The following is a 20,628-nucleotide window of genomic DNA, read 5'->3' as shown; positions in this document are numbered from 1 at the left end:
TCCTGCTGACAGCCGGTTTTGACATGGTGGAGTTGTCAACTTCTAAAATTAATTTTCTCAAACTAATGAAAATGCGGGTTTCTTTTCATTAGTGTTTTTCTTCTAATGGCATGTTTTTGGGGCATAGACACAGAGTTTTGTTTGTGTCCAGCCTAATCTGCCATCCAAGCAACCATCCAAAGCAGCGCCAGCATCAGCGTGCCCGGCGGGCAGGGCAGGGCAGGGCAAGGCAGGGCAGGGCCAAGGGCATTGAAGAATGCCAAGAAAGTGGCTGTGAGGCATTGGGAGAGAAGGCAAGAGAGAGCAGGCTTTGGAACTCTATCCCCACCTTCACTGCCTGGCTAACACGGATAAGTTGCCAGCCCTGATGCTGATGGTGTAACATGTGACCTCTGCAACACACTTGTATAGGTACTTCCTATTAATGTCTTTTCTTAAACTCAACTTTCATGTTAAGACTTAACCAAGAGAAACTGTATAGTGCCTTAAATGATAATTTCATTCATACCGATTGAAACTGTAATCCGTGCTGAAGTTTCCAGTGTTAAAATCCACTTGAGTTCTGTTTTCAGTTGCCCATGTTGCTAGAACTCGTTTCTGACCCCAGTTTCATAGTGTACAGTTTTCATTCTTTTATGAGAAATAGAATTTGCTGTTAAAATTCCAAATGTTGCAATTTCTACTTTAACTGGCTTTGTACAGACTTGTTCACTTTTGGCTGCGCAAAAGTCAAATGTTATTAGGTGTAATTGTACAAAGATGTGTTACTAAAAATGAGGAATATTAAAGCTCACTTGTATGGAATCCACAAAATATAGCTGATTAAGTTTGATTTACGTTTTTTTACTATATACAGAAAGTGCTGTAAACTAGGAAACGTACTCAGTGAATAATGGTTAGTTTAAATTTATAGCCAACTTTTCTTTTTTCCCATAGGCCAAGTAAGTGTCATTGCTTGTACAGCACGGGCTCCCTCTTGTGGCTAACTTAATTTGTGAAATGGCTTTGATTTTCCAACACAGTGATGTTTTGAGTTATATTTTATTTAAACTACTATTAGCAAAAACATAAATGTGTAGCATCTTGCTTAACAAGGAAAGGTCGTAGAGGAAGCAAAGAAATGAGGAAATCCTGAAGATTTTGGATGGCTTCTTAGTTCTTTTCCCTATTGTGTTAGGGATGAATATATTCCTCCTTTTAGTCTCACGCTTCAGTTTAAAAAAACCAAAACCAAAACAACAAAATAAGTCCAAAGCTCCCAAATATGGCAGAGATCCTTAATATAGGTGAGTTTGAACTAAAAAAAGTAAAATGGGAATTCCTTTCAAAGTGTTTTTAAAAAAAGTTTAGTAAAAGGCATTTAACTGTTAACCTGCAGTAGATTATAAGAGCATTTATTTAATTTAGTTTGGCTCAGCTGTTTGCTTACATGAGTGGATGCAAGTCAGAGGGAAGGGAAACATGATTCCCTAGGGCGTAGGATGTGGTTGGTTTTATTTTTAAATCTGGTCATATGGTCATTTCAATTTGCACATTTAATAATTGATACAAAACCTTCATTTTAGTAGTGCAGATAAGTCTTTCACATTAAGTTCCTTATTGCAGTCAGCTTAACTAGAGATTCACTTTCAAAGTGTGAAGTAATGCCTGAAATATTTGTTACTGTGCCTGGCACAGTGCATTTCATTTGTTTGATAATGAGTAATATTAATCATTGGCGGTGGTGAAGTGGTGTCTCCTTGGTCTCAGGAATAAAAATATTTGACAAGAATTTGACCTTTCTTTCTCCTAAAGGAATCAGCAAATAGAGAGAGCTCCCAGTTCTAGTTCTACAGGGTTTATTTTCAAGAGTTCATTTAAAACATCTGTGTAGCCAAAGGGCTTTTTCTAATTAAGAAGATTGGCCATTAAAATTCCATGGCTATTTAAATTTACCATTTGTGACTCAAACTGAAATATTAATAAGGGTGCAGATGCAGACACAAAAAATAATGTAGACCTTATTAATGTGTTGAGTTGTTCCAGCTTGTGAAAACGAAATAAAAATAAACAAAAAAAACCAACCCTGGAGACTCACCACTTACTGGGAATTCCCGTTAGGTTTCTTGTGCATTAGAGAATCTGATTAGAGCACAAATTATTCAGAAGCTACTGATTCAGATACTGCAATAGGACAATCTGAGTATACATTATATGTCAGAAGTGTAAGCGGTAAAACAATTCACAGTAAAAAAATGAAAACAAAGTGAAAGAGGGATTGCGATCTGGCTTTAAAGATTTAATAAAAGGCATGCTTTGTTGTGGGCTGTTAAGAACTATACAAACATTAATTTCCTATGCAGTATATGCAATACCTACATTTCACCTTAACAAGACCTTTCTTTTTGTAAGATTTTCTTCATTTTGCCTTCAAAGGAAGTGGGAACAGGCCTTTGGAAGGAAAATGCTTTTATTAAGATACTTTATCATATTTCTGGATATTCTTTTGTGGGGAGTTAACTTGAATAAATGCTGTGAGGTTATCCCAGTATGGTAGCACTTGTTAAACAGATGGAAAACAAATAATATCAGGATGGGAATTCATAAGAGCAGTTTACTCTGAGGAATCATTGTGTTTAGCTCTTTTCCTTTTTTTTTTTTTTTTTCCCGTGGGATGGCATGTTGCTAAAGCGGTATTTTACAGCAGTACCTTCCTTATTAGTGTGGTTGCACGGGTGGAAGGAGGGAGAATGGCAGAGGTCACAGAGTTAAATGCCTGGAGATGGCTGCAGAAAGCAGGAGGCACAGTTCCTAGAAAATGGTGAAATGAAGATGACTTCTTATTTAACCATTTTCTTTCCACACTGCCCCACAAATTAATATTTCTTACTGTAGGTGAGGCTTCATATGATGTTTGGTGATATCTGAGACTTGAGGCCACATCCTGAACTGTTGTATTTCCAGGAATAAGTAAAAGCCGTGAGCTGGTCAGATGGGTCAGTGGTGTGCACAATACCCTGCTTGGTGGGGGTCCTGGGTTTGTAGCGAACTTGAGGCTTTGCTTCCTCAGGCAAATTAGTGCTTGTAAGCATTACAAAGCCTCCCTGGAGAAGCTGATGTTTTTCAGGGAGCTTTCACATTCCCCACTGCCTGATTATTCAGCCTCTGAAAGGGATGCCTATCTTTCCAGCCCCAGGGTGAATGCAGGGTTTGCAGCTGCTATTTTGTGAGCAGGGCATTGCATGGAAGGAGAAAGCAAATCAAAACTGAGGAGTGAAAAAGACTGTTAAATGCCAGTGCATACCAAGCTACTGCATCAGGGAGTTAAAAACAGCATGTACAGATGTGAGAAGGAGAAGTAAGTGCAAGAAGGGAGAAGGAGAGAGAGGAGAAGTGAAAATCAGAGAAACTAAATGCATTATAATAAAGACAAACACACAAAGCCTCAAAAAGGTCTGAACACTAAGAAAAATCAGACTGCAAGCTACTCGTGGCCGTAGCTGTTGCTGTCACGAGGACCTGAGCAGTTGGAATGGACAGCAGAGCCGTCTGTCAAGGATGGGAATTGTCTAGGGTGGCTGCATCACACTGCCTGGAAAGCCATCACCACCTTGGAGCCTGAGAAGGTTGTGGATTCATCTTGGTCCCACTAGGGAATCACAAATGTAAGGTTGTTTCTCACCCTTCTGTCTCTCTCTGGTATTTATAAAAGCAGTAAACTAATCTCTCCTAAGAAATTCTCCAACGGTAAAATCAGAAAACAAAACAAAAAAACCCCATTACCATCCCTAAATAATCTGCATTTATACCAACTGTAAAACATTTACTGCAATACAGATGTCTCTGAACATTATTCCTAGGCTGAAGTCTGGAAATGAGCCAAACACAGTGAAAGTGAAATAAGAAAACAGTGAAGCTGTTAGTGCTAAAGAGCAGTTTGGAATTATTTCTGCTACAGCTCTGTCATTGGGCAAGGGAGAGCAGATTTAACAGATGCTAAAACACAGAAGTCTGCTATCCTCCTTGATCTTCATTTAAATTTGGATTATATCACGCCAAAAGCATCTTTGAATCTGATAGTCCCTTTTGTTTAAGAAAAAAAAAAAGCAAGCTGTATGATCTGATGATGAAAGACTTAATTTTTGAGAAACTGTAACTTCAGTGGGAGCATTTATGCATGCTGAATCTGCCTAAAAGTTGCATCCCTCACATCTCAGATGGTCTAGCTGTCGACACTGAGTTCATGTAACCCCAATGAAAAGACTTGCCTGATCTCTCCATGCAAATGTAGTCCCTGCCACTATGTAAAATGCTTATTTAATCTATTGCTCTGCATGGGTTTTGGTGAATTCTAGGTGCAGCTTCAGCAAGAGCAGTGGTTTTGCACTAACCTTGCGATGAATAGGATAAGAAAAATAAAAATAAAGGGGATCCAGTTTGGAGACAGCATCTTCTGTAATTCAGTGGAAACTGTGAAGCATGCCATTCAGGCTTGCTTTACTACATCTCTGTGTCTGCAACAGGGAAATTACAATTTTGGCTAAGTACTTTCTCTGTAAATGAAACGCTTGCTAAAATACTTGTGTGTGTGAGTATGCGTCATTGCCGGTTTGGTTTGTTCATTGTTGTTTTTCTGCCCTGGACATCGCAAAGGTAAATGAAGTGAGCAGAAGCTCTTTTTGGAAATGACCAGAAAGTGAGAGGCTGTACTGTGATTGCAGCTGAGCAACAGGTCTTCTTTACTGGTGCTCACTGGGAATGGCCAGGGAGTACTGGTGTGTCAGTCTGGCGTGGCTTGTCCCTCCCCCAACCCACAAAGGGCTCTGTGGGCCACAGGACATTTCTGAGGGCCATTTACAAAAGCATTATTCCAAACACATTGTCCTCAGCTGGATAAGGGGTGGCAGTAGCTGGGCACTGATTTGGGTTGGGAAGTTCTGCTGTTGTTTGTATTTCATGCATACTCTTGCTGAAGGCTACTGGAACAGGAATGGTGATTGAAAACTTGTTGTTCAAGAAATGACTTTTCAGTTGAAATAAAGCGAGGAAGTTTAATGCATTTTCTGAGATAATAAACCTTAAAATTGAAGTCACTGGTGGATTACATTTACCATGATTTCTGTGGAGGGTCTGTGCTGTTAAAAGTTATTTGAAGAGCAACATGTCAGTCGATGGTTTACACAGCTCTGCCTTTGTTGTCTTCGTTGGTATTTATAGGAGAAGTCCAGATGTACAAGCTAAAGAAGAGCTGTGGAAACATATTCAGTAAGTACGGCCCTTGTAGGGTCTGAGTGACTGCTTGGTTTGCTTCTAATGTAGTTATTCACATCCCTGCACTGTGGTTATAAGGCATTATGTTCTGATTTAGTTATGTGCCACAGTAAATTATACGGGTGTTAATGGCCCGTATATGTGTAGAACATGCTATGTGTAGACCCTGCTATGTGTAGAAGATACTGCAGATCACTGAATGCACTGAATACAGATGACCATTGTATGTAGATAAATTATTAAAGAAGCATACAGCATTTTAGAGACGTATTGCTCTGTGGTTTCCAAACTGTCCTTGTTTGTAATGCTGACGCTTTTAGGATAAGCCCCCATATGCTATAGACCTACCAGTTTGGAAGATAGTTAGCTATTCCAAAGCATCTCATAGTCGATGTTCAATATACACAATGTTCATATATATTGCGAAGCAACAAGATCAGATTTGCAGGGAGGTGAGAGGAAGGTAGAACAGGATGAGACACGCCGTTGAAGCAATCAAGGTGAAGTTAGACACATTTCTTAATATGTTTCCTATTTTTATGTCAAGATAGCTTCAGGGCTGACAACAGCTTGTTTCAGTATATCTTTTCAGCCTAATATAATAAAAACAAGAATGGTTTTGCAGTTGGTAGCTACTGTTATATTATTTACTTTGCCTAATCCTTTCTAGGAAGGAGCTTGTGGATCCATCTGGCCTGTCTGAGGAGCAATTGAAAGAAATTCCATACACGAAAATAGAGTGAGTTTATGTCAGGATTTTACTTTGTGAATATAAAAGCCCAGAGTTCTTTTACTGTGAACTCTGTCGTACTGAAATAGGAGTGGATGTAATCTCTAAGCTTTTATGTACTCCAAATACTCATCTAGGAAGGATTGGGTGAGGATATTTAATATTTAAAACCTAATATTTCCTCTTTCCAAAGTCTGAAAAAAATCGTCTTCATCTCTCCCTACCTCTTCCACACAGTCATGAACCTGCTGGATATCTGTATGTTCTGTATGTCTCCCTATGCTATCCATCAATCTGTTTTATGTTATACACTACAGAATCAGAGAACTGACTGCAAACAAGCAAATCCATTTCTTTCCTAAACTTCTGCTTCCTTTTAAATTTTTATTCTGATCATCTAAGGCACTGTTTGACCTGTTCAGCCCCTTACTTGTCATGGGCAGCTGCCAGGGCATAGCTATTTCCTTAAGAACCAACATCTATTTCACTGTGATAATTGCCCATTTGAAATGCCATGTGTCAGTGCAGGCAGCTGCATGTGGCAGAAATGGGATCCTGGTTTGCATTATAATGTGCTTCCACAGCACTACTAAACAGAAAAGGCTGATGTTAAAGCTGTATATATTAATGCATTCTTTATTAAGTAGTTCGATTTTCAAATATGGGCATGCCAGTTTGTGACCTTTGCACTCTTAAGAGATTGAATTCCAAGTACAGACTCATAAAAAAAGAATCAGGCTTTTAAATTCAGCCAGTGCAAGAAGCTGTCTGTTATACTTCAATAAGAAATGGGAGGACCTCTTAGTCTGTACTTGAATTTATGTTTTTGTGCCAAAGGTCTGGTTTACTAACCTACCATTGTGAATTCTGTTTCTCTCTTAGGACTCAAGGTGACCCAATCCGCATTAGGCATTCGCATTCCCCTCGAAGCTACCGTCAGTATCGGCGGTCTCAGTGCTCTGATGGTGAAAGATCTGTCCTGTCTGAAGTGAAGTACGTGAATGTGGTTATTAGCAATGGACTGGTTTAGTGTGGCCCAAAAGTTGTTCAAAGATCGTGGTTAGATTAGAAGTGGCATAAATGTGGTTGGTTGCTGGCATAGGATTCAGGCAACCCTCTAAATAGTAGGTCTTCAGAGCTAAACGACTCAAGTACAAAACCATTTCTGGTGTATTCTGGGCCACAGAGGCTTGCTTGATCCACTTGGAAGGGGGAAAAAATGAAAAAGCCAAAATAAACTTGTATTGCTCTTCAGTGGTAGGTCATGAAGTTGCCTAAGGGATGAGAACTCATGAGCTGCTTTCCAGATACCTTCATCCTTGATAGAGTTAAGGCATCATCTGTATTAACTCCGTAATTTGTTTCGTGGGAACTCTAGTACAACCCTCTTCAGCAACGAGTGGATCAGTCTTTCCTAGAAGACTGATTTGTAAAGGGTGTACTTACAAATGGAAAAGTGACAGCCCCGTTCTCAGTTTTATTAAGGCCTTAAATATCAAAAGCAGTCCCCTGATGATACCACGTGCTTGGGAGGCTAGTTTAGCTGGGTGGCACCCTGAAGGAGGTGTGTCACACCCATGATTTCAGGTGAGACTCATCTCGCCTGAATTTGGGCTGCCCCTGTAGACCAGGAGGAGACAGGCCCTTTGAGAAGGGATGGGATGACCTATGTTCTGAAGGTGCCCACTGACTACTGAGGACCAGCATGGTAATTTTCAGATGTCTGAAGTCAGGTGATAAGCCTTTTGGATTCAGATCTATGTAGCTGTCTGGGTCCATTTCATTATTCTTCCTCTGCACAGTTACAGTTTTCTTCGTTATAGCAATATCCATTTTGTAATATCATAATTCCAGTGTGAAAACTGATCTGGTGCCTCCACTGCCTGTTACACGATCTTCAGATGTGAAATGTCCCAGTGTCCCATTGACTCAGCAGGTTAGTAATTGTGAATCCTTTGCAGTTTTCCTTTTTTTGGAGGGAGAAGGTGGAGTTTAGTGCTTTATTTAAATTAGATCTTTGTTTTTCAGTGACAATTAAAGCTGGCTGAGATTTTTTCAGCAGCAGTGTGACTTGGAATTTTACATTTTGCTTATATTTGTACTTCATTTATATTTCCAAATATATGTAATTCTGTAGCATATGCCCCGAGAACAGCTGCTTCTGCTACTGGAGGATTCTTTCCCAGTTTGATGCTTCCTTAAGGTGATACTTTGTTCTTCACAGGGGGAGAATCAACTTCACAATTTCTTACAATATGCAAGTGTGCTTGGGATGCAGTTGTAATCACAACCTACTATCATTTATTTGCCTTTTCTTAGAGGTCTTCTTAGAGTTTTGTTGCTTGGGCTTCAAGTATTGCTTTTTTTTTTCTGTTTTCTTTTTTTCTCCAAAAGTTTTTTTGTATTACTGAAATCTAAAAAGGATAGAACTTGTCTTTTTAAATACAATCACCGGCTTTCATCATACAGTATGGTACCATATCTCTCAGCTTTCATTGTTTTATTAAGCTCAAAATGTGAGAAGCAAATTAGATGCAAAAAGGACTTGCAGGTCTGTTGTACAAGTACACAAAAGGAAAACCAAAACATGGAAGGGAGAATTCCAGATACCTAACTTCCCACACCAGTTATCATGTCTGTTAATCTGGCATGTGGATATACCAACACTGCATGCTGATACTGTATGTAGTGTGGAAACTGCACAGAACACAACCAGCAAAACGTGTTGTATTTTATCTCACAAGCAGTTAGAATAACTTAAGCTTGAACAATTTTAAAACAATAAACAGGTATTTTTCACTTTAAAGCTATCATCTAACACACTACAGTGTTCTTTGATAGGAATTAAGTTCAAGGATATTTGTATTCCTGCATATGATGGAAATTGAAAAAGATGAGCTGTCCTTGATGTTTCTGTAATGACTTGCTCTAGCAGTGAAGAGGAAGTTAGTATACGTAAGGCTAAGTACATTTATGTGCTTTGTAGAAACAGGTAACTTGAGTGATTGCATCCTGTTCAAAATTCACATTATCTTAATTTCCATTCTTACCCTATACAATGTGGCTTCAATTCATGCCCTGGAAGGAATTAATGTTACGATGTTGTGTCCACAAAAACCTCTCTTTTCCCTCTGCCCCAGACCCCCTCACAACAGTGACCATTAATTCCTTGTGAATGCTTGTTTGCAGTGTTTTGCTAAATATCAGGTAATTAGTCATGGTATTTCCTGAATAGGGAATATCAATCCGAATAGCACCAAGGGGCAGCAGCAGGCAGGGGAGAGAGGAGACAAGAGGAGGGGGGAAAGTTCTGTTTGATCAAATAAATGTAGAGACTTTACTATTCCTGGTGTGTGCATATATATACATAAAAATTGCTGTATCCTTATCCTAAGGCTGTCATAGCAGCAGTTATCAAAATACAGTATTTAAATCCTGCTGTACCTTTTCAACAACGTGTTTTAATTTGTTTACTTCAGAGACGGAATGGATCTAAAGACAGCCTAATAGAAGACACATCTCAACTATCCACTAACGTCATTGATGGAAAACCCACCACTAAGATCATAAAAACTGTTCAGGTGTCACGCTTCAAGGTGGAAACTTGACTGCTGTAACTGAAGATAATGAATGGATTTTATTATTTGGAAACTAAGAATTTGTGTGTGTGTGCAAAGGAAGGAACTGAAGTCAACGTAGTAGCAACTTCTTCAGGACGCGCAGCCTGGTTGCTGGGAAGGCCAAGAAATGCTTTTATCACTGACACCGTTCTCGTGGTGTGACTGATTGAGGAGAAGCTGCCTGATTAGACAACCAAAAAGAAAAGTCATAGTAAAACTGAATGATCAGCAGTTACATTTCCAGGAAATGAACAAAAAGAATTGCTGCAACAAACAGGCTTTATGGTCTGCTCTGTAACTGAATAGCCTTTTTCCAAAAAATGACTTAACTGACATGATCAGGACCAGATGCTTCAAGAGAAGCAAAACAGTCATCTTTTTGGCCAATTGTGCAATACAGTGTGATATGGGGAGAATTATCTTCACAATTATATATGGGGATCAACTTGTGTCCTGAGACATAAGGACTGATAGCTCTTACAAGGTTTATTTTAGCCTAGCACAACAGATGCTTGCGTTGTCAATACAAATATTGACTCAACCTGTTTTAGCTCAAAAATAATAGACTTGGTAACAACCTGTAGCAGAGACTTCCAGAGGTGATACAGACTTGCTTTCCCATGGCAGTTTTAAGTGTTCTCAATTTTGAATGCCCTTTTATGTAGAGGGACTATTTAATTGAACATTTCATACCATAGAAATACACCTATCATCACCTTTATAGTAAACCACACTGGAAAAAAACTGGAGAATATGTACTGACCCACCGTATTAAGACTGCTTAGCAAGGCACTTAAGTACTGGTTAAATGAAACTTGTAGAGTAGGATTCAAGACAGCTAGCAAATAACCTCTTTTTTTTTTTTTTTTTTAAACTAGATTAGCAAAGTCTGCCTTAATCTCTTTTCATATGAAATAATCAATGCTAGTACCTTCTGATACTTTTCTCTGAGCCATTACTACTATGATAAAATGACAAAGGCAGTATTTCAGGTATGATAATTGCAATTTTTTTCTATTGTCACGGTAGGAATAGCAAGTTTTAATGATGCTGCATATTGAGTGGGTTATCTTCTAGTACATATCTGAAGTGATACCTAGCCCTTCTCCTGACCTATCACTTTGTACAAATCGTTTTTTTGTACCATAGAAAGTCATTCCTTTGCCTCCTCTTTGTCCACAGTCAGCACATGGATGAGCCTTCTGGCGTTGCTAAATTACTAAGCAGCCTAGCAAAATCTTTGTGTTGTGAAAGTAACTTTTGCTAGGTGTAATCCCCAAACTAAATATTGAATTTGTCAAACAGCATTGGAAATGGCTGTAGTAGCTCATGTGTCTTTCTTTTTACATCTGTCCTCCTTAAACTCAAGCCCCACCACCTTCAGTGATTTGCTGTGATCCTGTGTCTTCTAGTCCTACCAACACCGTACCAGCGGACTGCAGCGCTGTCAGAAAAGTAATGCTTTTTGAGAACTGGAGTGAGCATAGGGCATCTAACTTATGCTTTACAAGAGACATGGGATTACTAACACATTTTAACAAAACTGAAAATTGAAATCTTGTATGATGTGTTTTATTTTCCACTGAATTTTTTGATTCTTTATTGTTTTATGATCTGAGGTGGTCAGGTGGATGCTACTAGCCAGGGTGGTAGCCATACAGTTTGTGTATTCCTATCACAGCGTGGATTGGTCTGCAGGTTGGGAGATGCTGCATCATGCCAGGGAAGGCAGATTCACTTAATAAATATTTTTCTTTGATCACTTATTATGGACTTCTGCTTTTTCAGTCTCAGTGAACAAATCTAAGGGAAGGAAAGAGCTTAGAACACTTCTGTCAAAAATTGTTTTTGTGGAGGTCCTTCAGCTTTTTCTGAATTTACTGTGGATTTCATCCTAGGACATTGTTGGGCTTGGCTTAAAGTATTTGCTCAAATGTTTAGTAAGTCTGTTAAATCGTTTGTCATTGCTCCAATTTAAAGTGATCCTTTAGGATCTATTTATGACCTTGTGTAGTATTCTGACAAGCACCATTAAAAACCAAAACGAAAAAAAAAAACAACACAAAAAACCCCTGTCATTGTGGCAAAGGTTGTGGTGATACAGATTAATCCAGAGCATCATCATCCTTTGGGAGATAACTGAAATACAACAAACCACACAGGAACTGGTTACAGCATCTGCAGTGAAAGCCAGTCCTTAGTTCTCCAAGAAGGTGTTCGAAGCTGGAGCATTGTGCACTTGCTTGTACTTTGTCGCTTTCTAAACCACTACTATTATTCTGCATTCCTTACTTGGACACAGGCAAGTAGAATGTATCTACTACTTTAGGAGGAATTGTGGTGTTATTATTTGAGAATTACTTGTACATAGTGTCCATATCTTGCCAATCCTCAAATATTGATCAAACAGAAAATTACTTGCAAGGTTTATGTCCAACCTCATGTTTACCTGTATGTTGTCATCTGCCTGTAGGCTTTTGTGTATTACTGCTGGATACCATCAGCCAAGTGTGTCGTATTTCTACTTATCTCACTACATCAGAAAATAGGCTTTTAACTAGTCTAATAGTGATAGGTTTAAATTCTAAAGTCACAAGAGAGTTACTTCATAACCAAGCCAACTTTTTTGCATTTAAATGAGAAATTCACAGAAACAGTCCTGGATTTGAGTTTGTGCTCTTCTCTCCAGTGAGACTACGTATGAAGCACATTTTAGCAAAGCTAATGCTGAGTGCAGGGCACTACAATAGTTTTGTATCCACAAAAGAAAGACTAAGCTTAATGCCTGTATTACATGTGAAGTATCAGTGCCAGAACAAGGGAAAACTTTTACAAGGACATCACCATCAGCTAATGGTACAGAAAAAGAAATTTCTTCCATATATGTGAGCCCCCTTTCCCTTCAAGCTTCTTTTCCTCAGTAATTTGAAGACACCTTTTCTTGTGATCTTGTTCTTGTGTGAGAGATACCTACAAGTGATCAATCATTGAAAGCACTTACTGTGTCACACCTGTGCTCTGTAGCACTAAACCAGCCCTACATCTTCTTTAAGTGGCTGGCCTCTTACAACTCTGAGCTACACCTTGCCCTTTCCACTGTTGCTACCCTTCCATGGCTTTCTAGGTGCTTTCACTGCCTAGAGGCAGTTATGTTCTCAGAGCTGGAGTTTGGATGTTGATCCAAATTGCTTGTACCTCCTGATGAGTCAGGCAAAATAACTGTGTCAGGCAAAAGTTTACCCTGGGGTTGAATGCCATACAGACCTGTCCTCATGTGGACAAACGCTATTTGAGACATTCTCTTCCTAATTCTGCTTCTAGACTGCTGAATTGATCTCAGGCCAGCAATTTTAACTTTGTGCCTCTGCATTTACCTCCTCTGAGACTTCTGTAAGTGCTAAGAATAGGTAAGTTATGGAACTCTCACTAATTAGCAACATCTATAACATAGATATACCTCTTTGCAAAACATCTATTTTATACAATAAAGAGGGCTTGCTAACCACACCACAAAAGCATTTTTGTATATTCCATACTGGTCCCCTTGCTTGTTAGCTGGTTTCTTTCATTAGCAGCTAGCTTTGACCTGTTGTTTTCTACACTGCACTTCTTACCAATATCCCTAATCTTGCAACTTGTATTCTAATCAAGCTCATTATATTGAGGATGTTGGTTGGGGGGAAAAAAAAAAACAAAACACTACCATTTAAGTTGCCAAATCAATAATCTTTATAGAGGTGAATATTGAACTGAATAGATAGCACATTTTCTTTTGGGAAAGCCTGTTTAATTCAAAGCTCCCTAGAAAGATGTTTGAAAATATACATAAACATATTAATGTGATGCATATGTTCTATGTACATTAAGTATTCATGAAGCAACTGTGTGCTTTATTTTAAATTGAGTTTGATAGATAGCTGTGTCAATAGTTGTGTCCAGGTTATTTAAAAGTCAAGTAAAACTTGAATTTTTAGGGCATTCCATGGTTGCCTGTGTGTCTTATTTACATTACACAAAGGAGCAAAGCCTTCAGAAACACAGATTCATTTGACACCACCATCTGGTAAGAACAGGTGTAGTGCCAATTAAAATCCACTCGAGGATACAGCTTCTTCAGATTAAATATTTTTCCTGATAGCAGAAAGTTGTCAGCGTAAGTTTTATGCTTCCAGTGCATATCCATACTACAGTTGCCTTTCTTATCTAAAAAAAAATCACCAGAAAACAACAGCAGCCTATGTGAGCTGCCAAACCAAACATACAGATGCAGAGCCAGCGTGGCAGATGCTCTCTCCTTAATATGCCTGTTTTAATTGCTCTCCTGTATTAGTCTCCTTGATAAGACTTGTGTTGGGTTGACTCTGGCTGGACACCAGGTGCCCACCAAGCTGCTCTATCACTTCTCTCCTTACCAGGACAAGGCTGCAAGAGAAAATAAGATGGAAAAAAATCTCATGGGTCAACATAAAGGCAGTTTAATAAAGCAAGAGCCACGCCCAGAAGCAAAGCAAAACAGAAGATTTATTCTCTATTTCCCATCAGCAGGCAATGTCTAGCCACTTCTGGAAAGTAGGGCTTTACTCAGTAGACATAGCAACAAAGGTCATAATAATGAATGCCTCTCCCTGCTCCCCTGTCCCCCTCCCTCTTAGCTTTTATTGCTGAGCAGACATTATATGGTATAGAATATCGCTTTGGTCAGTTTGGGTCAACTGTTCTGGCTACATCCCCTCCCAAGGTACACTGGGGGCGGGGGGTGAATGTTGGTGAGACAGCCTTGATGCAGTAACCAAAACGTAGGTTTGTTATGAACACCTTTCTAGGTACCAACACAAAGCATAGCTCTATGAGGACTGCTGTGGGGAGAATTAACTCCACCTCAGCCAGACCCAATGCATTAGTGAAGAAAACCACTGCCCTCCCACCTGGTCACAATTTAAATGATACACCTTACTCCTCACTGTAATGTTAAGACCTCAGAAACAGGTAGGACTATGCAGTTATTTCCTCAATGAGGATATCAAGGTACTTGACATTCTTCATAAACTACTACTGTTAAATTTACTACAAATGAGCCCCTTCGCTCGGCAAAAGGGGTAACAGATTTACATTCAAGAATACCCCCACAGGTCACCCACTGGTAGAGACTGTTTTCATTTAACACGGATAGCCTTAGTCAATTCAAGATGCAGCGTACTAAAAGGTTAAAGAGGAATTCAGAACAAGCCAGTTTTCTTTCTGCGCACGCCTCTCAAGAATTCTGATCTGCAGCCTTTAATACTGACAGCCCTCTTCCACAGAGCACTGGAAAACAAGTAACAGAAAGGAGTGTTGGTGCAACACCAACCTAGCACAGAGATCTTTGTTCTCTTGCTCCCCTAGACCACCTCGGAAACTGTCCTTTCTACTTAGTGATACTATCAGCTTCAACAGTGTGTCAGACATTGTGTTCATGTGAAACGGGGCGGGGGGGGGAAGAATTAAGTAGTCTTGAGGGTTTTTTGAAGGGGACAGTCCAGTTAGCCACTCATAAAAACTAAAAGGCAGTCCTATTGCTTAACACCATACTTAATGTTTACCAGCATTACTATTTTAGCGATCAGTCCCCCTTACACCTACCTATTCCTCCCTCTACCTCACTTTTTCTTTGTTCCAACACACTATGAAACCAGTATTACACACTGAAGCTTAAGATTCTACATTTTTTCCTGTTGAAAGGGAATTAACATTTTAGACAGCCATCATTAAAACTTCACATTAGCTGTTGCTCTCAAGAGTTTTAAAAAAAAAAAAAAAAAAAAGGGTCTTAAAAACTACTCCTGCCAGGCTTGCACTTTAAGAACAAAGACCCATTAGCAGAACTGCTGAACAGATGGTATCTTCAGGGAATATAATCCCTAACAGAAATCCTAAACTTTCAAGTGCATCCAATAATTACATGTTGGATCAGTAAAAATTAATTACTCTTGTCTAAATCTCCTTCCCTCTTGACAAATCAAAAACTAACTTATGCTAACTTTGCATTAGTAATTTGCTTACATTCAGTACTGAAAAGTCAGACATTGCAAGATACATAACGTCAGCATTTGTTCTTCTGATAAAATTAATTTATGGTGTCTTCCTGAAAAGACATGCAGGAATTCCAGTTGTTATCCCTACAGTATTTCACTCTACTTCAAGTTTAGTTGAAGTACCACATTATGCAGCTGATCAAGGTAATAATAAACCAAGCTTGCAGTTTTCCATGTTGAAGAAATACCTTTCCTGCTATTTTTACACCCAGGTTTGCTGAATTTTGTTTCTCCTTTTCTTCACTACAATACACATCTCAGCTAACCCAATCTCTGAGTACTACAGAAGACCATGCTTTCAGTGATCATGACCCATCCGCTTAATAGCTCCTAGATTTTATTTAGTCCAGAGGGGTGAATTGGCATCCCAAATGCAGAGGAAGTCAGAACTGTCAAACAGAAGCAACTGCTATTATAGCTTGGGAACCAGAAATTCTGAGAACAGAAACATAGATCTTTATTTTTTTGTCTACATAAACATTACCAGACACTGCCCAAATACAGTTAAAAGCATCTTGTGTTACTATACGCAGGCTTAATACTCCATCTTTTTAAGAGTTTTTTGTTTCTTATGGAGTAGTCTTGCACAGACTGCTACTGGTCTCAGGCTGGTTCTAACAGTTCTTCCTAGGGAAAAAAGTAAACACAATGTGAGATTGGACAGATGTAGCAGGCAGCTGTTTTCAGTAACATCCCCTATATCCCCAAGACTGGTACAAAGTAACAAGCATCAGCTTCCCCCTCACCCTCCAGAAAAAGCTAAAATCTTACAAACCTAATTTTTAAAGAGCCTACATGCAAGAAAGGCTCTTTGCCCATCTAAGCAAGATTTCAGATCCTAATCACAAGCTCGTGGCAGCACTAATACCTTCTAGCTGGTGGGAATCAACACAAAGTTTTGCAGTAGTGACTCATGCACACATATGTCTGCACATCATATGACAGTTTAAGAGACTAGTAAGCCAATACTACAAGGATGAGATTTGATAATTTTATGTCGAAAAACAAGCAGCAGCCCTGTTATTAGATGTATTACTCATAGTGGATTACACATACATTTCTCTTCCCAGTGTCCAACAGGTTCATATAAAAAGAGTGCCCATCTTACTCTTCAGCCATGCAAAAATCCCCTATGCCTACGGTGCTACAGGTCTATTTAATTTTCTATCAACAGCACTGGTAAAGCATTAAGTGCACCTGTGTTTTCCATGTTGCTCAAGTAGATTTTTCACATTTTAGTGTATGAAACTTTCTAATTCTAGTATTTTCAAGGGCACTGTGACAAACTTGAAGGAATTTCATCACCTCACTGAAGATTTATGTTACATGCTTTCCTGCAAGAAAACCAACAGTGATGTAGCAGACCTGGTATCACTCAAGTTCACTTCTGTATGAACACGTGCATGTTTATGCAGAACACTGAACCATCTGCAGTTTAATTTTTCCCGAAAAGTTACTTGAGTAATTTCTTCTCATCAGGAAATAGCATATATTCTTTAGACAGCTCTAGATCAACCAGTCTGGTAGCTGCTGCAAAATCACTTTCTAAATATCTGTCTTCAGCATGGACAACTATTGGATCCAAACTTCCTTTAGAACTTGACTCAGCTCAGTTTGCACAGCTTGGCTTAAGAGCTTGTCCTGTTGTCTTTGTGAGCAGTTGCCAAATAATCAGTCCGCCCTCCCAGAGCTGCAATCACATTTTGAAAGCTGCTACTACAAACATCACACAATTATACAATCTGTATTTCTCTTCTGTAGTGGTCTGTACAGTATTACCGATTTCTAGCACAGTGAAAAAAGAAAAAAGAAAGCAACAAAATTGTTTATCACTCAAAAGCCTGAATAATCCAAAAGACGCATTAATAGGTGCCAAATGCCACCCTGATTCTTCCCAAAACTTCTCCATAACTTTTTTTTTTTCTGTCAAGTTTTCTTGAGTAATATTTATAGCTCTTCCCTGGAAATATCACTATGCAGCACTGTGTCTCAACGTTCTCCTCTTCACTATGTCACTAGGAGAGCTGGATGCATCAGTGAAACAACAAAAACAAGAATGCAAACAAATAAGCAAAAGACACTTTTGATTCTTTTTGTGTCCTGGAACATAGCTCCTAAATAGTGAGGTTTAAGTGAGGCATAATTGCACAAAATGTTTGAGCACGACATCTTTTGTTGGTTTTCTACTCCACTCAATCTACCCTTCATCACTGCAGTACTTTGCTATGTTCAAGCATCTAGTCTGTTCACAGTCATAAAAGTCAACTGCTGCTGCTAAAAACCCAAAATCTCCAGCATTTTTTCTTTCACTGAGTACTGCACAAAGTATTCAACAGGAACACCACTCTCTAGCATGTGGTGTAATATTGTGAGCCTTTGTAATTTACGAGGCAATCACTCATTTCTTCAGTTTGTCTTGAAACTTAAGTTTGCACTCTGAATTTCACCTTTGATTTAGTCTCTATAAATTCAGAGTAGGCTGTCTAATAGTTTACTCGGTATGGTTTACATCCCCTGAAATACAGGTAAGTTATCATAATGATTTCTCAGTACTGGATCATTCTCATATCATATTTCCAATATTGACCAAGAAGCTCCTGGCTTCAAAGACCTGGATTACTCGTCATGCTCTTGAGTACGCAGGTTACACAAACCACAGTTTCAGCACTGAAGAAATCTTCGATAATACATGCAATTTTATTAATGCTTTGTTTGTACCACTGAATTTCATGCTTACTCACACTACGCAACTTTTCAATAGTGTTGGCTTTTCCAAGACTTTACAGTGAAAAAAAAATTTGCATGTAAGATTCAGACATTTCATGTTTCACCAGTCTTTGAACATTTTCAGTCCTTGTATTCTGAACTGCTCCACAGTATCACCCCCAAAAACCAAACATAGAAGAGCACAGACTCCTCTTGGAGACACTGGCAGCCATGCACTGCTTTTAATAAGCCACTCACACCAAACTTTTTACTTTAGGTTTTCCACTTTGCTTTTGTTGACGAGAACATAGTCATCAGGTTGATCTCACTCTCAACGTTTCATTTCTAATTTCCGCTCTAAAGTCATTCTGCCAAACTTCTTTTTGGACAGAAAATCTGCTTCTTTATAAGACAAGGCTGCACAAGAAATTCTGGTCACTCACCTCATGAAGGAAGCTGCAGGACAGCTGGGCAATCAGTACTTCATAACTTTTTCCTACATGTCCTTCCTATGTTCAGAGGCTTTCACTACATAAGGCTATCTCTGTGAGCTTCTGAACTTCCAGCAACACACACTAGAACCCTGTAAGAAGCATTCATAGTGTTAAGCACTCTGGCAGGAACAGACCCTGCACTCCCCAAGGTAAGAGAGACCACCGCTAGCAATATTAAAGTATACTTTACACTTTCAAAAGTGCATCAAGGAAAGATGTTTTGTGTACAGCAAAAGAGTAGAATATTTTACTATCCAATACCGAATAGTCCTACAGAGGAATTCTCTTTATACCTTTCTGACACCAAACATAAATAACAAAAAGGCAGATGCACAAAGGCAAAACATTTTTTCCCCATTAAAGAAGATTTTCATCTTTTCTGTAGCTGATTATTCTGAAGCTGTAGATATGTTTTTGCAACAGAAAAACTAGAGGCCACTGCAGGAGTCAGAAATGTTACATACTAATTACTTGCATCACAGAAGTAAGAAGTTACCATGATAAACAGAACACCTAAACAATGCTAAAAGTGGCCATTATCATTTAATTCTTCCTCTCCTAATAACTGTCAGATTCTTCATTTAAAAAGACTGACATATAAAATCTAACTGTTCAACCACATAATTTCTACAGATTTTTTTTTTTGTCCTTGCTAAAACAGGAAGGAGAAAGGTAAAAACCCAGCTCCTTAAAACAGTTTGAGCAAGAATTCCTGTTTGCCTTTTTTGACACCACATCCATTCTGGACAGGAATGAATGGGCAACACAAAGGCAAAAACTTAAGTATTAGAACCAATCATCTCTGCAAAATTAAATTAACAGCATATGAAAAAGATCGATTCATCAACAGACAAATACTTTAAAAAAATCACAAGTAAATAATGCTTTACACAGATTAAACATTTAGTAGGAAAAGACAAGCACACCATGCTCTTGGGACATCTTGTGGTCATGTTGGTGCTTGCTTAGACCCTTGACAGAATTCCATTGCTTTCATCTGAAAGAAAAGGGAGAACACACTTTCACTTAGAAGAGTGACTGAGATACACAAATAAGGAGCTCAATAAGAAATACTTGAAATAATTGCCTGATTTCAAAGAACAGACAGCAGACTCTACACCCCCACAACCCTCCAAAAAAAGCCCAAATCATCCCTTCCAGCACACTTTAATACTAAAGGCTAATTTATTACATGAGTTCCAGTGGCCTGCTACAGCAACCAGGAATTATGTGGAAACCCATCAACATCTCAAAAAGCCAGGCACAAGTGGCTGTGTAATGACAGCCCCACTCATCTTTCCCACATTACTGAATAAGTATTCCTTTAAAATGGCTGATTCTTCTATCGACAGATAGCATGGCCGCATGGCAAAAGCCTACCCAGAAGAGTTCAACATAAACCAACTGTATCAAGAAATTAGAAAATTCACTCTTGCAAAAGGTGAGTTTTTGGAGAGTTCTCCCAAGCAGCAGTGAGAAGCCTACGCAGAAACCTTCAAACCCAGAAGCTACAGAGGATGAAGGGCCACCGATTCACTCAATGCTCTGTTTCATGGAGAGAAGACGAGGAGGGGTGAAGGTCGCCGGTACGCTAAAGCGGCACGGCTGTCCCCCTCACAGGCCGGCACTCCAGCCCTGGCCACGTCCGGCTACCGTGCCCGCTGCACCTCCCACAGCGGGGAGAGCAGCAGCCGGCTTTCGGGGAGGGCGTTCCGAGGCCCGCCATCGCCCCCTCCCGTTACCGCCTCAGCCCGCCC

At 39.3% G+C, this 20,628-nt stretch overlaps 1 protein-coding gene across 1 annotated transcript in view; it reads left to right on the top strand.

Annotated features, from left to right (window-relative positions):
* LOC104163590 (band 4.1-like protein 4A) overlaps positions 1-9,588 on the top strand; it is a gene marked incomplete at its 5' end in the record, with an annotated part of 42,744 nt that extends 33,156 nt beyond the window's left edge. The window contains 5 exons of the mRNA XM_009702643.1: positions 5,197-5,244; positions 5,921-5,989; positions 6,863-6,973; positions 7,835-7,916; positions 9,460-9,588. Of these exons, the coding sequence (XP_009700945.1) occupies positions 5,197-5,244; positions 5,921-5,989; positions 6,863-6,973; positions 7,835-7,916; positions 9,460-9,588 (439 nt within the window). The remainder of the gene's footprint in view (positions 1-5,196; positions 5,245-5,920; positions 5,990-6,862; positions 6,974-7,834; positions 7,917-9,459) is intronic.
* Between the last annotated feature and the right edge of the window lie 11,040 nt (positions 9,589-20,628).

This window comes from Cariama cristata, unplaced genomic scaffold (genome assembly GCF_000690535.1).
Source record: "Cariama cristata isolate BGI_N322 unplaced genomic scaffold, ASM69053v1 scaffold28066, whole genome shotgun sequence".
In the NCBI taxonomy this organism is placed as follows: domain Eukaryota; kingdom Metazoa; phylum Chordata; class Aves; order Cariamiformes; family Cariamidae; genus Cariama; species Cariama cristata.
The sequence above is the reverse complement of the archived record's forward strand: the minus strand, read 5'-3'. Positions and strand labels throughout refer to the sequence as shown.